The sequence below is a fragment of the Plecotus auritus genome, assembly GCF_963455305.1.
Source record: "Plecotus auritus genome assembly, chromosome: 10".
Classification (NCBI taxonomy): domain Eukaryota; kingdom Metazoa; phylum Chordata; class Mammalia; order Chiroptera; family Vespertilionidae; genus Plecotus; species Plecotus auritus.
The window spans coordinates 47,927,141-47,944,038 of record NC_137785.1 but is presented as its reverse complement, the minus strand read 5'-3'; the positions used below and the strand labels follow the sequence as shown (position 1 = coordinate 47,944,038).

At 42.6% G+C, this 16,898-nt stretch overlaps 1 protein-coding gene across 2 annotated transcripts in view; it reads right to left on the bottom strand.

The window, feature by feature from the left end:
- The window catches only part of GFOD2 (Gfo/Idh/MocA-like oxidoreductase domain containing 2), a 39,668-nt gene that overhangs the window by 11,409 nt on the left and 11,361 nt on the right, over nt 1-16,898 (bottom strand). For both annotated transcript variants that reach the window (XM_080643606.1, XM_080643607.1), the window contains exon 2: nt 977-1,322. In XM_080643606.1, coding sequence (XP_080499732.1) covers nt 977-1,235 — 259 coding nt within the window. In that variant the 5' untranslated portion in view covers nt 1,236-1,322. The remainder of the gene's footprint in view (nt 1-976; nt 1,323-16,898) is intronic.

Here is a 16,898-nt window from a genome sequence, read left to right as displayed (position 1 = left end):
ACCGGTCTCGGCCCAACCTCACTTTGAATGTCCAGAATAATATCAGGACAGTGCCTAGCACACAGAAGGCATTAAAAAAACTGTGTATGGCCTGGCCAGCGTGGCTCAGTGGTTGGCCATCGAAACCAGAAGTTCAAGGTTCAATTCCTGGTCAGGGCACATGCCCGGGCTGCGGGCTTGATCCCATGTGGGGCATGCAGGAGGCGGCCAATTAATGATTCTCTCTCATCATTGATGTTTCTCTCTCTCCCTCTCCTTCTCCCCTCCTCTCTGAAATAAAAAAATATATATATATATATTTGAAAAACTGCTGGATGAATGTTTACTGATTTGTTTTCCTATTAAATTAGACTCTGGCTTATATAAAACAAAGAGAAGAATTTTTCTAGTTGACAGGAAAGAGAAGCCTAACAGGAACTGTAGGAAAATGGCTTAGCAAGCTACGCCCAGCCAGGGGCAGGAGGTTGCTGAGCCAACTGCTTCCCGAGGGAACAGAGATGTGAGCAGGCTGTCCCATGGATCCTGTCGGGGAAGCCCAGTGCTGTAGAGTGCCTTCCTGCCCTCTGGCATACAAGATTGCCAAGTTTGGCAGGGAGGGTGTGTGCTCAACTAGTCAAGGCCTAACAAAACATGGGAAGTGGCAGCCTTGCTACACACCCTCCTCTCCTTTTCTGTGGTGATGTGTGGCACAGAAATGGAAGAACAAATTTGTCAATTTCCCAGTGCCCAGGTCTTTGAACTCTGACTTCATAGAAACTTTTTACATTGCCTGAAATTTAATATTCTCTCGTCCCTGTGACAAGCCAACTCTTGAGGCATTTGCTTAATTTTTTCTCAGAGATTTGCTTACGGGAGGTGGGGAAGGCTGTCTTCCCCAGGCATTAGAGCACTGCCCCAGAGCACTAGCCCCTGAAGACTCAAGCCCAAAAAGGATCACCCAGAGGGAGGCACAATCTGCCCGTCTGACCGTCCGTACCTAGAGCCTTCACAGATATTTGCCGGGTGAGTGGAGGGGGGATATTGATGCACACCAGATCCACGTCTTGGTGCAGTAAGACGTCGTCCGTCTGGCTGGTGTAGAAGGTGATGTTCATCTCCTCTGCAAGCTGTTTCGCCTCCTCCTCAGTCTTCCCCCACAGTGCCTCCACGGTGAACCCTTCTGCCCTCAGCAGTGGGACCAGAACCCGGGCGGAGCTGCCAGTCCCAAACACGCCCACTCCTGGGAGCATCTTCATGCCGGATTCTCTGTTCACCTACTCATCTCCTCACAAGAGCGTCCAACATGAATACGACCATCTCACAGTCCTGGTCAAACATGGCTCCTGGAACAGCAAGAGGACACTGGCTATTAGTGAAGGGCACATACAGTTGAGGCTCTCTGGCTTATTCGGAAGCAAAAAGTTCTCAAAAGCACAAATGAAACACTCCTCCAAAATGAAAAGCTGCATAAGCTTCTCCCAGGGAGACTAAATGATATTAGCAAAATCCATCTCCTGGAAGAGGGGAAAATAAAAATGAGTAAAGCTGGGTTCAAATCCCTATTCTGTTACTTTAATTTCCTATGTGACTCTGGTCAACACATTATACTTTCAGGGATTTAATGGTAAAAGTTCATGAAGAGTGGGAAAGAAAAACCAGTAAAAGATGAAAGAGAACTACCTAGGAGCTATACAGATTATAATTTAAAAGTTTGTGGTAGCAGCCCTGGCTGGCTAGCTCAATTGGCCGAGTGTCGTTCAGATACGCCAAGGTTGCAGGATCCCTGATCTGGGCACATGTAAGAATCAACCAATGAATGCATACATAATACCTGAGATGTTATTTATATATCAGAGAGGAAGGGAGAGGAAGAGAGGGATAGAAATATCAATGATGAGAATCATTGATTGGCTGTCTCCTGCACGCCCCCTACTGGGGATTGAGCCCACAACCCAGGCATGTGCCCTTGGCTGGAATCAAACCTGGGACCCTTCAATCAGCAGGCTGATACTATCCACTGAGCCAAACCAGCTAGGGCGAGATGATATTTTTATTTTTTTAAAATATATTTTATTGATTTTTCACAGAGAGAAAGGGACAGGGAGAGAGAGTTAGAAACGTCGATGAGAGAGAAACATCGATCAGCTGCCTCCTGCACACCTCCCACTGGAGATGTGCCCGCAACCAAGGTACATGCCCTTGACCGGAATCGAACCCGGGACCCTTGAGTCCGCAGGCTGACGCTCTATCCACTGAGCCAAACCGGCCAGAGAGATGATATTTTTTGTATAAAGATATTCATGCCAATACAGACTATCGTAGTGAAAAATTGGGAAACAATCTAGATGTTCAATAACAGTAAAGAAGTTTTGTTTTTTTTTGGTTAATCTTCACCCAAGGACATACTTTTCCATTGATTTCTAGAGAGAATGGGAGAGAGAGAGAAACATCGACATGAGACAGACACATGGATTGGTTGTCTCCCACAAGTGTCCCCACTGGGGCTGGGGAACCTGTAATTGAGGTACGTGCCCTTGACTAAGAATCGACCAATGACCCTCTGGTCCACAGGCCAAGGCTCTAACCAATGAGGAACCAGCAGCTCTATTGCTTTTAGAGAGTGGAAGGGAAGGATAGAGAGGGGGAGAGGGAGAGAGAAAAAGATTGATGTGAAAGACATATCAACTGGTTGCCTCCTACATGGGTTCCTGGTCTGGTGAGGATCAAACCCACAACCCAGATATGTGCCCTTGACTGGAAATCGAACCCATGGCCCTTCAGTGCTTGGGACGATGCTCTAACCATTGGGGTGACACTGGCCAGGGCAGTAATGCGTTTGACAAATAACACTACAGGCCCTCAATAACCTGAAAGACATCACCATATATTCCTTAAAAAGTGGGAAAACAAAACAATATGTGCGGTATGACATCAATTGTGTGTTTTTTTAAAGCATAAGAGACATATATATAAGATATATACATGAAAATATACAATGATATCTATAACATATCTATAAATATATTACACATGACAGTAAAAGGACCAGAATACACCTGTATTTCATAATGATTACTCAGGCTGATGGGATTCTGGGTGATTTTTTTTTTAAACATTGCCAAATTTTCTACAATAGATATGTTTACTTATTTTTCCTTCTGAACACAAGGGTTATAAAATGAAACAAAGAACAAAGCTAAACAGAAGTCTGCTTTGAAATAAAGATGAGATTTAGGTGTGCTCAGGGTATCAGGTTTTCCCATAGGGCACCCTTCCCCCAGCTAAACCAGTGGTTCCCACTCTGGCTGTGTATTAGGGTCACTGGTCCCAGACCCACTGAATCAAACTGTGGGATGAGCCATGTCACCATTATTTTTATTATCTTTATGTTTTGTTTTGTGGTAAAATACACAGAAAACTTAGCATCTTAACCCAGAACACATATTCTATTTTTAATATATTTTTATTGATTTCAGAGAGGAAGGGAGGAGAGAGAGAGAAATATCAATGATGAGAGGGAATCATTGATCGGCTGCCTTTTGCACCCCCATATTGGGCATCAAGCCTGAAACGCGGGCATGTGCCCTTAACTGGGAATCGAACCGTGACCTCCTGGTTCTTAGGTCAATGCTCAACCACTGAGCCACACTCAGGAAATTATCATAAACCTTCCCTCTGATAATTTCTTCCTATATTCTCTGTCTCATGGAATGTTATCATCGTCAACCCAGAAAGCTAGCGCCAGCATCTGCAACTTCTCTATTTCCTTACCAGTACAGGCAACTCATCCTCAAGTCTGGTTGATCCTAGCTTTGTTCTCTCTTAAATCCACGCCTTCTTTGTCATCCTTTCTGTCACTATGCTAGTCTAGCCCCCAGCACCACTCACCTGAATGACTACAACAACCTTCTACTTAATCTCTCTGGCTTCCATCATTTCCTTCCTTTATCCATTCCTCATATTGCAACGAGATCTTTCTAAAATGCAAATGGAATATCACTCCCTTCCTTTTTAAACCCTTCAGTAACTTCCCACTGGACTCAGAATGACTTACAAGTCCCTGCATGACCCACAAATCTCAAGGTAAGTCTAGCTTTGTGCAGTCACTTGCAAGGATTATCTCCAAGAGAGATGAATTTTAAAACACATACTTAGATAATCCAGTAAGAAGAATGCTGTAGCCCGGCCCGCGTGGCTCAGTGGTTGAGCGTCGACCTATGAACCAGGAGGTCAGAGTTCGATCTCCGGTCAGGGCACATGCCCAGGTGGCGGGCTCGATCCCCAATGGGGGCCGTGCAGGAGGCAGCCAATCCACGATTCTCTCTCATCATTGATGTTTCTATCTCTCTCTCTCTCCCTTCCTCTCTAGAATAAATAAAAATATTTTTTTAAAAAAGAAAAGAATGTTCATAAGAGAATTATTATTATTATTATTACTACTACTAGAGGCCCAGTGCATGAATTCGTGTACGGGTGGGGTCTGCCTGCCCTGATAGGGGCTGATTGGGCTGGGCTGGTGAGGGGGAGGGGCCCTGGGCAGTTGGTGGGCCAGCCCCACCTCCTGGTTGAACTCCGGTGTAACTCCCGGTAGAGGGGACAATTTGCATATTACCCTTTTATTATATAGGATTATTATTTTTAAATATAGAACGCTTCACGAATTTGTATATCATCCTTGCGCAGGGGCCATGCTAATCTTCTCTATATTGTTCCAATTTTAGTATATGTGCTGCTGAAGCAAGCACAGGAGAATTATTCATAATAGCCAAAAGGTGGAAACAACCCAACTGCCCATCAACTACTAAAAGTATAAACAAAATGCGGCATTATCCATATAATGTAGTATTATTTAGCCACAAAAAGTAATGGAAGTACTGATACAAACTACAATATGGATGAACCCTGGAAACATTATGCTAAGAAGCTAGTCACAGAAGTATATGATTCCATTTATACAAAATGTTCACAATAGGCAAATCCATGGAGACAGCAAATCAGTGGCAAGGGATGGGGGAGGGAGTAACTGGAAGGTACAGGAACCCAAGTTTATTCTTCTGCAAGTGGTTATTCAGTTGTTCCAGCACCATTTGTTGAAGAGACTATTCCTTCCTCTGGAATGACCTTGGCACCTTTGTTGAAAATCAGTTGACCATGAATATATAGGTTTATTTTGGACTCTCCATTTTATTCCATTGATCTATATGTCTATCCTTATGCCAGTACCACCCCGTCTTAATTATTTTAGCTTTATAGTAAGTTCTGAAATCAGTGTGAGTCTTCCAACCTTGCTCTTTTTCAGTCTTGTTTTGGCTATTCTGGGTCCCTTGTATTTTCCTATGAATTTTAGGATCAGATTGTCAATACTGGATTTTGATAGAGATTGCTATGAATCTATAGATCAACTTGAGGAAAATTATCATAATAATATTGAATTTTCTGATCCATGAACATAGGATGTCTTTCCATTTATTTAGGTCATCATCTTTTTTAAAAATATGTTTTAATTGATTTTTTAAAAACAATTTTATTATTATTGTGTGTTTTTTTTTCAGGGAGGAAGGGAGAGGGAGAGATAGAAACATCAATGATGAGAGGGAATCATTGATCGGCTGCCTCCTGCACGTCTCCCACTGGGGATTGAGAGCCCCAGCCCAGGCATGTGCCCTAGACTGGAATCGAACCCGGGACTCTTTAGTCCGCAGGCCAATGCTCTATCCACTGAGCCAAACCAGCTAGGGCTTTATTATTTTTTTATGTATATTTTTATTTATTTCAGAGAGGAAGGGAGAAGGAGAGAGAGATAGAAACATCAATGATGAGAGAGAATCATTGATTGGCTGCCTCCTGCATGCCCTCTGCAGGGGATTGAGCTTGCAACCCAGGCATGTGCCCTTGACCGGAATCGAACCTAGGACTCTACAGTCCACAAGCCGACGCTCTATCCACTGAGCCAAACCGGCTAGGGCTTATTGATTTTTTTAGAGAGGGAGTAAGGGAGAGGGAGAGAGAAAGAGAAAGACATCGTTCAGTTGTCTCCCACATGCACCCCAACTGGGGTTCGAACCCGCAACCTGGCTGCTGTGCCCTAACCAGGAATCAACCGAGACCTTTCTGTGCACAGGATGATGCTCAACCCACTGAGCAACACTGGTCAGGGTATTTAGGTCTTCTTTAATGTCTCTTAATAATGTTTTATAGTTTTCAGAATATAAATTACACTTTTGTTAAATTTATTTCTAAGCATTTAATTTTGTTTATTGCTATTGCAAATGGAAATATTTTCTTAATTTCATTTTCAGATCCAGCATCCCTTTTACTTTCAAGGTAGATACAAGTGTACTGTGCAAAGTACATCATGTCTATGTTAGGGGTTGTTTCACCTGTATAGCCTAGTACAGCATCCTATACTACTAGCTCCTACATGAAAGACACCTGTGCCTGTGTGAAATACTGAAATAAGGATGACTTGGGCTGCCTCTAACTCCAGACCCCTCTCAGCTTCCTGCCTCCTGTGGTCTTTACTGTCTAGGGCTGTGCAGCTTGGCTTGCCCCCTGAACTCTACCATTGGGTTTTATCTTTTTTTTAAAATATATTTTTATTGATTTTTTTTACAGAGAGGAAGGGAGCGGTATAGAGAGTTAGAAACATCAATCAGCTGCCTCCTGCACACCCCCTACTGGGGATGTGCCTGCAACCAAGGTACATGCCCTTGACTGGAATTGAACCTGGGACCCTTCAGTTTGCAGGATGACGCTCTATCCACTGAGCCAAACCAGTTAGGGCTGGGTTTTATCTTAACCATCTTTCTTTCTGTCTGAATAATGTCTGTAGCCTCAGTCACTCCTCCTTCCTCTTTGCTGATAATTTTCCTGCCCTTACAAGCCTCCCTTCTAATTAGGAGAGGTTAGTCACATAGATTCTATATTATAAAAGACCAGTGGCCATAACGCCATAACGACCAAAGGACCGGCCACCAGGAGGTACATGGAGCACCTCTCGGGCCCTCCTCCCCATCCTCACCCCACCCTCCACACCCGGGGCACCGGCAGCATCGGTGGAGCATCGCGGGGCGGTGGACACGGCCCTGGTGGCAGGCTAGGCCTAGGAGACCCTACACACACGCATGATTTAATTGTGTGCTGGGCCTCTAGTCTTTTATAATTTTTATGTCCTGGACTCCCTTCAGCAATTTTGATCACTTTCTGCATTTACAGGCTCATTTTGGTTACTTATAGGTCATGGATATCATGAGAACTTGAGTGTCAAATTTGTTGTACTAGGTAAGTGAGATTCTGCTTAACTTCTATGGGTCATTAATTACCAGCTAAAAGGGTCAGGGGAATGAGACACAGCCACCAAAAGCAAGGATATCCATGGCCCCTCTAAATTCATGTCCAGGGCACACTTCCTCCTCTCTAGCACTGCATTCCTTCATGCTCTAGTTATGTTTGGGTTTACCTTTGCATCTGTGGCTTAAAACAACAAAGTGGATTAAAATAAATTTTAATAACCTCTGTTTTACTGACACTGACTCAAAGGGCAGCTTTATAAACATCCATAAAAAAGGGGCATCAGCTGGACTGAGGAAGCCAGATGGCATGAAGCTAGGCAGGCTGGATGACTAGGTATTTCCTGCTCAAGCAGGCAGTGCTGGTTTTCCTCATTTATTTCAGTGACTATCCTTTCTCACCCCTAACATTTCCCTACTACTTGCCCCTAATATCCTTGCATATACCTTTTATGTGCCTACAAAGATCTCTATAAACCCAGGCCTATCTCCCATGCCGGTCAAGAATGAATGGTGGAGCCCAGCTGGTGTGGGTCAGTGGTTGTGGTTCGATTCCTGGTCAGGGCACATGCCCGGGTTGTGGGCTTGATCCCCAGTAGGGGGCATGCAGGAGGCAGCTGATCAAGGATGCTCTCTCATCTTTGATGTTTCTAGCTCTCCCTCTCCCTTCCTCTCTGAAATCAATATATAACAAAATAAAAGAATGAACGGTGGAAAGTGCCTTGATAGGACTGGCTATACATACTTTGACAAGGCTATAGGTTATGGGGAAGGCAGCACAGAGATTAGAGGCATGGAATTTGCAGCTAACCTTGCCTGGGCTCAAGACCGGTAACCCCAGGTAAGTTTCTTAATCATTCTGTACCTCTGTTTTCTCATCTGTAAAATGGGAATAATTCTATCTACCTCTTAGGGGAGTTAAGGATTAAATGATTAATATTTGTAAAGCATTTATAACAGGGCCTGACCCATAGTAAATCACTACATAAGTCTCTTATTTTTTATTTTTATTTTTTTAAATATGTTTTTATTGATTTTAGAGAGAGGAAGGAAAAGGGAAAGAGATAGAAACATCGATGAGAGAGAAACATCAACTGGCTGCCTTCTGCACGCCCCCTACTGAGGACTGAGCCCGCAACCCAGGCATGTGCCCTGACTGGGAATTTAACCAGCGACCTTTTGGTTCATGGGTTGATGCTCAACCACTGAGCAACACTGGCTGGGCTACATAAGTCTTTTTTTTTTTTTTTTTTAAACATATTTTTATTGATTTCAGAGAGGAAGGGAGAGAGAGAGAGTTAGAAACATCAATGATGAGAGAGAATCATTGATCGGCTGCCTCCTGCACGCCCCACACTGGGGAATGGAGCCCGCAACCTGGGCACGTGCCCTTGACCAGAATCGAACCCGGGACCCTTCAGTCCGCAGGCTAATGCTTTATCCACTGAGCCAAACCAGCTAGGGCTACATAAGTCTTTTTAAAAAAGATATATGTATGACTGACTTAGATATCTCCCCTTCAAAAGCTGAGTAGGAATATGAAGATAATATTCTGAGCTAATGTGCAGTGAGTGCAATAGGCCAGGCAGTGTTTAGTGCAATATATAGTACATCTCTAAGTCCATGCAACCCTTTCTTACAGATGGAGAAAACAGCTCAGAGAGGCTAGGTAACTTTCCCAGGGTTCCACAGCTGACTTGTGGACAAAAAAGGGGCTCTACAGAAAGCAACCTCACAGGATGATCTGATTATAGATTCCTAGCTGGGCAGGTCGTGGTGGGTACTCATGCCCCAAGCATAAAGCTTCTTTTGTAAAAGGCTTATTTTTACCTTAAGCAAGACTTGTCCATTGTTTCTGTGCATCTAGGTTAAAACACCTTTGAAATTCCTGTCTTTCAAAGTAACCACCCTCAAGCGAGCACATAATTGAGTTACCTATCCTATATTCCAATCCCTGCCTTCTTTTACCACTTTCATGTAATCTTCCTTCCCTTCCCTTCTTAATTACAAATGCATAAGAGAAGCTACAAACTACTATTCTCTGAAAGCAATTTTTCTCAGTCTGTTGAACTCTTGCTTCCAGGCATATCCTGTTTGGCTCAAATAAAATTTTATTAAAATTCTTTACAGGTTTGGACGTTCTTACATTGATAGCTGTGTGTGCCAGACCTGCCAGAACCAGCTATAAAACCCTGGGCAAATTACTTAGCTTCTCTGAACCTCTGTAAAAACAGAGGCTTGTATGTGTGAAACAACTCTTTCATTCTTAGTGATGAGTGTGAGAAGGAAAAGTTCATTCTGTTGTCTGGCTTGGCAACTGCAAGGGAGAAAGAAGCCAGAGCTGGTGGCAACAACTGCTAATCTAAGGAGTTTAGACTTTGATTGGTGGGTGTGCTCCGTACTCTTGGTCTGCCCAACCTTCCCCACCAAATCCCTCTCTGCCCTGCTCTGTCTCTCAGGAGTCAGAATGCTAATCTCTAAGGACTACATCACCTGGGCTCCAGGCCTTTTGGTTTCCACCTGATTCAGCCAATGGGCAGCACCAGGAAGAGATCAGAGAGCAAGAAGGTCAAGGTATTTATTCTCTGGCTCTCTCCCTACCAGGATGTGCTTCTGATAGGGGATGTGTTCTTTGAACAAGGTCACAGTATTCCTCTCCCACAGGCATAGCGTTGAGAGATAGATAAGTCCAATAATTTCTCCCTTCCCTCATCATGCCAGGGGTAGTGACACTACCAGCTGTAGCCAGTCCCTGCCAGTCCCTGTGGTGCTCCACCATTTCTTGTAGGTTTCCCTCACAGCTCACACCATTGGTAATAATCGATTCATTAAAGGATTTTCAATTAACCCTTTGAATGTGCTGGCTGTTTCCTGTCTGGACCCTGACTAATACAGTAAGCAATGAGAACCTTTGAATTTCTTAATTTGATGTAGGTAGAATAGAGGAGATACTAGATACAGAGAACCAATTAAGATATCAAGTAAAAGGAGGGTCTGTTGGAGGGAATGAAATGGAGCAGACAACTATTAGTAAGATTTGGGAAGAGCAGAAAATGACACTGAACTGTAGACCTCATGAACATAGGCACAAAATCCTCCAAAAAATATTAGCAAACTAAGTCCAGCAATGTGTTAAAAAGACAATACATCACCCTAGCCGGTTTGGCTCAGTGGATAGAGTGTTGGCCTGCGACTGAAGGGTCCCAGGTTCGATTCTAGTCAAGGGCACATGTCCAGGTTTTGGGCTTAATCCCCAGTAAAGGGCTTGCAGGAGATAGCCAATCAATGATGCTCTCCCATCATTGATGTTTCTATCTCTCTGCCTCTCAAAAAAAAAAAAAAAAAAGATAACACGTCATGACCAAGAGGGTTTAATCCCAGGAAAGTAAGGTTGCTTCAACATTCTAAATCAAGTACTATAATTCATGATATCAATAGTCATTAGGTTAGTTATTAGATTAATTAAAAATGCAATTTAAAATTTATTTATTACAACTACATACCTATTAGAATGTCTGAAATTCAGAAATTAAAAAAAAAAAGATTTTTTAGAGGGAGGGAGAGAGAGAGAAACATCAAAGTGAGAGCAAAACACTGAAACATCAATCAGCTGCCTCCTGCATGAGTTCTACTTTCCATCCAGGTCTTTGATAAGAAGAGAAATATAAAAGACACATTGAGTAGCTATGTTTTCTCTGTCATGTTATTCTTTATTCACCCTCAATACCTCTCAGTATATCTTTAAGAATATTTTCGATTGACTGCAGGTTTTTTCAAGTGTCATTACTTGATCTGGGATTGTGTCTTCCTGGTCCTATTAAAAGCATCAAGCTCTCCAGAAGCTTACAGATGGATGGAGCCTGGGTGGTTGCAGCCAAGCTGTTTAAAAATGTATCTATAATAGTTTGCTCTGTAACTATACTTTTTAAAATTACAAATCATGCTTTCTATTTTTCAGTGCCAGGCTTCAAAAAGGGCCATTAGGGATTTCTAGAGACAAAATTACTGCCTTATAATACTATCCTTTACTCTGCAAACCACACAAATATAGTCAATTGATTTTCAGGCAAAGCATTAAATCAACTCAATGGGGGGAAAAATCTTTTAAAGAAATGGTGTTGAAATAATTGAAGATCCATATGGCAAACTGAGAACTTTGACTCCTCTTCTCTCACTGCATATACGGAAATTAATTTGAGATCAAAGACCTAAATGTAAAAGCCAGAATCATAAAGCTTCTAGAAAAAACATACTGGAGAATATTTCAAGACTATGAGGTAGATAAGGATTTCTTGACCATGACACACAAAGCACTAATCCACTGATAAACTGGATTTCAAAATCTAAAAAAAAAAATTGGCAAGCCACAGATTGAGAAAAAAATATTTGCCAAATATATATGTATTGAAGAACTTATATGTAGAACTCCTACAAATCAACAACAAAACAATGAATGACCCAATGTTTAAAAATACCAGAAGACACAGTTGCTTCACACCAAAGATACAAGAATGGCCAGAGGCACATGAAAAAGTGCTCCTATCACTAGTCATCAGGGACATGCAAATTAAAAGTACACTGAGAGCCCGGCCAGTGTTGCTCAGTAGTTGAGCACTGACCTATGAACCAAGAGGTCCCCAGTTCGATTCTGGGTCAGGGCACTGCCCAGGTTGCAGGCTCGATCCCCAGTAGGGAGCATGCAGGAGGCAGCCAATCGATGTCTCTCTCATCAATGTTTCTATCTTATCTTTTTCCCTTCCTCTCTAAAATCAATTAAAAATATTTTTTAAAAAAGTACACTGATATACCCACTAGATTAGCAAAAATAAAAAAAGATTGACAATCACAAAGGTTGAAGAGGATATGAAGCAAATGGAACTCTCATAAATTGTTGGTAGGAGTGTAAAACAGTCCAATCACTTTGGAAAACTGACATTTTCTTATGAAGTTAAACATCAACCCAATGACACAGCAATGCCATTCACAAAATGGTCATAGCATCCTTATTCATCATAGCCCCAAATTGGAAACAAACTGAAATGTTCATGAATAGGACATTGGATAAACAAATTATGGTATAGTCATACAACGGAATACAGTAAAGCAGTAAAAATAAGTGAACTATTAATACATGCAACATATGTGAATCTTAAAAAAAAACACATTATGTTGAATGAAAGATAACAGATACCCCCCGCTCACTCCCCCCCATACTATAGGATTCCATTTATTTGAAGTACAGGAACAGACAAACCTTACTTATAGTGACAGTAGTCAGAAGGTGGTAGTGGTAGTGGTTGAGTTGGGCAAGGTGTGACTGACTGGAAAGGGGCACAAGGAAATATTCTAGTGTAATGGAAATGTTCTGTATCTTGTGTTGCACTGTGGTTATATGGTGATTCAATTGTCATAACTCATCAAACTGAATACTTCAGATCTGTTCATTTAATTGCATATAAATTATACCTTTTGTTGTGTCTAAGGGTACAGAAATCTATTCACAGCTTACAGACTCAGGTCCATAATCAAACTAAATGGATATGTGTGAATTAAAAGTCTCTTTCCTTTAAAACAAAAACCCTGTAAGCTTACTTTTGTGGTATCACAAGTATAGAGACAATGATTGAAGCCAAGAGAATAAATAAGTTTCTGCCGAAACCGGTTTGGCTCAGTGGATAGAGCGTCGGCCTGCGGACTGAAGGGTCCCGGGTTCGGTTCCAGTCAAGGGCATGTACCTTGGTTGCGGGCACATCCCCAGTGGGGGGTGTGCAGGAGGCAGCTGATCCATGTTTCTAGCTCTCTATCCCTCTCCCTTCCTCTCTGTAAAAAATCAATAAAATATATTTTAAAAAAAATAATAAGTTTCCTGAGGAAGTAACTTCAAGCTAAGGCCCAATGATCTAGTCACTCTCAGCACTTGTTGAGGGTATCTGCAGATGGTACTTTTCCCTAAGCCAACATCATACTGGGCAAGCTACTGAGATGCAAACCTCACCACTAATGAACAAGTCATACTAAGGAAGGGAGGGTTCAAAATGAGTTTTACTATAGAACTGTAGGCAAGCAAAGTTCATGATGGCTATCCATGAGAAATAGTATAACAGTTTGTGGTTGTAGCTACACAGGCTGGGCACTGAGGCTAGGAACACCATAGGAGTAGGAAGTCCTTGCTTGGTGCCCACCCCCCACTATGCCCCAGAACCAGCCCATACCTGTAGTTCTCTAGCAAAGGCATCCTTCAAGAACTGTACATTTTTAGGGCAACCCCTCCCTCCTCTGAGGTGCCTACACAGACATTGCCATAGACTTCTGTCCCCTCAAACACATTCCTAAGGGCGAGTGTCAGGGGCCTGTTTGGGAATTAGATTTTTATGTGGGTAAACACCCCCGCCAAAGTAATTGTTAAAATTTGCTAAAATAAAGCACTGTGGTCCGAGATGAGGTCATGACCCTAGTTATTAAGTGAGATGGGGGCCCTTAACCTAATTTTAAAACAGATTGTGACATTAACTGTGTTTATTTTTTTAAATATGTTTTTATTGGTTTTAGGGAGAGGAATAAAGAGAAACATCGATTGGCTGACTCCTGCACACCCCCTACCGGGGATCGAGCCCACAACCCAGGTCTGTGCTCTGACCAGGAATCGAACCATGACCTCCTGGTTCATAGGTCAACACTCAACCACTGAGCAACACTGGCTGGGCATCATTAGCTGCGTTTTACAGTCTATGTTTCAGGTGCTTATGTATAAAATGACACCTGTAACTTATGCAGATTAATTCATTAATAAATACTTAGTAAGTATCATCTATTATGGGCCAGGCCTAGGCAAAGCACAGCATACACTGGTGACCAAAACAGATAGAGCTTCTGCCTTCATAGACTTTACAGTCCAGCAGGAGAGATAAGACAATCAAGTCATCACTTACACATGTCATTACAATTTGAGATAAGTGTTATATTGAAAAAGAACAGGGTGGTATGAGAGTGGTCAGAAGGATATGAACTAACTTATTTAAAGAAGTGTTAAATGTGAAAAAGTCACTACCCACACTCAAAGACTGAATTATAACAAAAACACTGACATATTGGTAGTTTAGTAAAGAAACAAGCACAGCAGTCTAATGGCATTAAAAAGCCAGTATGTGATTGGCAGACAGTGCCTTCCCCCAGAGCAGTGTTTAAGCCTCTACCCAACAGCATTTCTTCATATAAAATGGGTCCAAAGAAAGTAGGAGCAAAGTGATCAGAACTTCAAAGTGCAATTATGCAATGATCTTATTATCTGTTTTCAGGCATCATAGCTGACAACCGTAGAGTACTGGTTTAAATACTTCAGCCCTCTGGATACTTCATCTCTCTTGGACTAAAAGCCAAGGTTCCTCCACTGACCTACAGGGCCCCACATAATCTGTCTGTACTCCCCTCCTCTTTCTGACCTTATATCCCCTTTCTCTTTCCCTCACTCACTCTGCTCCAGCCACAGTGGTTCACTGTTAATGTATCTCAAACGTACCAGGTACATTCCTGTCTCGGGGCCTTTGTACTTGCAGTTCTCTCTATTGTACAGATATCCATCCACTTGGCTTACTAGCTCCCCTGCTTCCTTCAGGTTATCAAGTGCTGTCTTACCAGAAACCGGTTTATTTTCCTACTGCCTCCCCCTCCCACCTCTGCTAGAACGTATGCTCCTGCAGGACATGGAATATTTTGTCTATTTTTTGTTCAGCGCTGTATCCCAAGTACCTAGAACAAGGCCTGATATAGTAGGTGCTTAATATTTGCTGAAAAACTGAAAAATTTCAGGGCTTATTCCTGCATAATTAATCAATAAACCAAGACACACTAACTGAACTCATCAAAATTGCATATAATTCAGTACTGTCTTGGAATACGTTCACAAATTTAATAGAAATTACTCATGTCACTAACCTAATTAGTTTGAGGCACAATCTGGTTTAATGGTTCAGGAAAGAAAACAAACACCATATGATAACAGAATAGCTCTGCCTGCCACTTGAGATTAGAAAAATGAGCTGCTGCTCTCAACCTTAAGCCACAACTTGACCTGTCAAGAGGATGCCTTCACCAGAACTGTCTCTCCAACCACCACCCTCTTCCACATGACAGGACTCATGCTTATCAGTTAGCTCGGTCCCCTTGTAGTCAAGTGTCCTTCCTCTTAACAAAGAAGCGTACCGTATGTCAAGCTTTGCAGGACGGACCACAATGAACCAGCACTCAGGGGCTATGATAAGTCAAATGCCAACAGACAACCATGAAGGGAAGACATGTGATTGTGATTTAAACCTAACCAGTTCTAAGGAAACCCTCTGGCTGCAGAAAAGCCTTTCTGACTCTATAGTCAGTCCATCGTTACATCCCAACACTTGTACAGTGTAATGCCTTTTTTTTAAAAAAACATGTTTTTATTTACTCCAGAGACAAGAAGGGAGAGGGAAAGAGAAACATTCATGCGAGAGCGAAGCATCCATTGGCTGCCTCCTGTACACCCCCTACTGGGGATCAAGCCCACAACCCATGACGGGAATCAAACCGTGACCTCCTGGTTCATGGGTTGACGCTCAACCACTGAGCACACCAGCCAGGCTATAATGCCTCTTGAATTCATTCACTGCTCTGGTTCCCCGAACAGATACCTGCAGTTATCCTGGGCCTAACCTTTTCATGCCCAGCCTTTAAGTGTCCCTAGGCTAAATGCCAAATCTCCCCAGTGTGGGTTGGACCCTTCCTCACCTTTCCACCTTAGCACTTTCGCCTTACACTGCACTCTACATGCTAGCACTACCAAATCCAATTCTTCAGTCCTGCTCTGGGATTTTGGTCCAAGCTGTTTGCTCTGCCTGGGATAATATTTCTTCTTATTTCCTCAGACTTAGAGAGGCTGTGCCTAGGCTGAGTTACGTGATTCTGCTCAGTTACCAAGCATCCTGGGCTCTGGCTTTCACAGTGCCCCTCATACTTCATTGGGATCACCTACTTAGTTTCTGTCATGATGGCAGGCCCTTGCCTATCCCAGGCGCCTGTTGGAGAAATAATCAGGAATGCCTTCCACGTGACCTTCAAATCAATCATGTACCAAGAATTAATTAGGAAGGTGTGTCTAATTGTCCCTCAGCCCTTCTTTTAGCCCTCCAATATCTGGAATTGAGCCCATGTGGCAGACAGGCCACCAATGCCTGGACCCAAAGAGGAAAGCCAACCACACCTCAACAACAGAGCCTGAGCAGGAGCTGGGGAAAAGGATGCAGCCTGAGTTTTAAACTACATGTTCATAGCAGAGCAACTACCAACAGCCCAGTTATAGTTCCCCACTAACCAACTTGTTTTTAGAGTCTGAAACAATAACATGAGGCTATTTTCAGATAGATGTGAAAGTGTTTCTTTACCTGCATTTATGTTCCCATTGAAAAAGAAAAGCCAAACTAAAGAAACAGGTATTGAGTTTTACAAACTAATTATGATAAATGCTTTGGTCCCTTCTCTATGGAAGTTTAGTTTTCCTATGACTTGTTTAAGTACCTATACTGACTCAATGACATGGTCACAGACTGCTGCCTTCTCATTGGAAGAAAACACACAAACAGGATAAAGGAAAGAAATGCTATT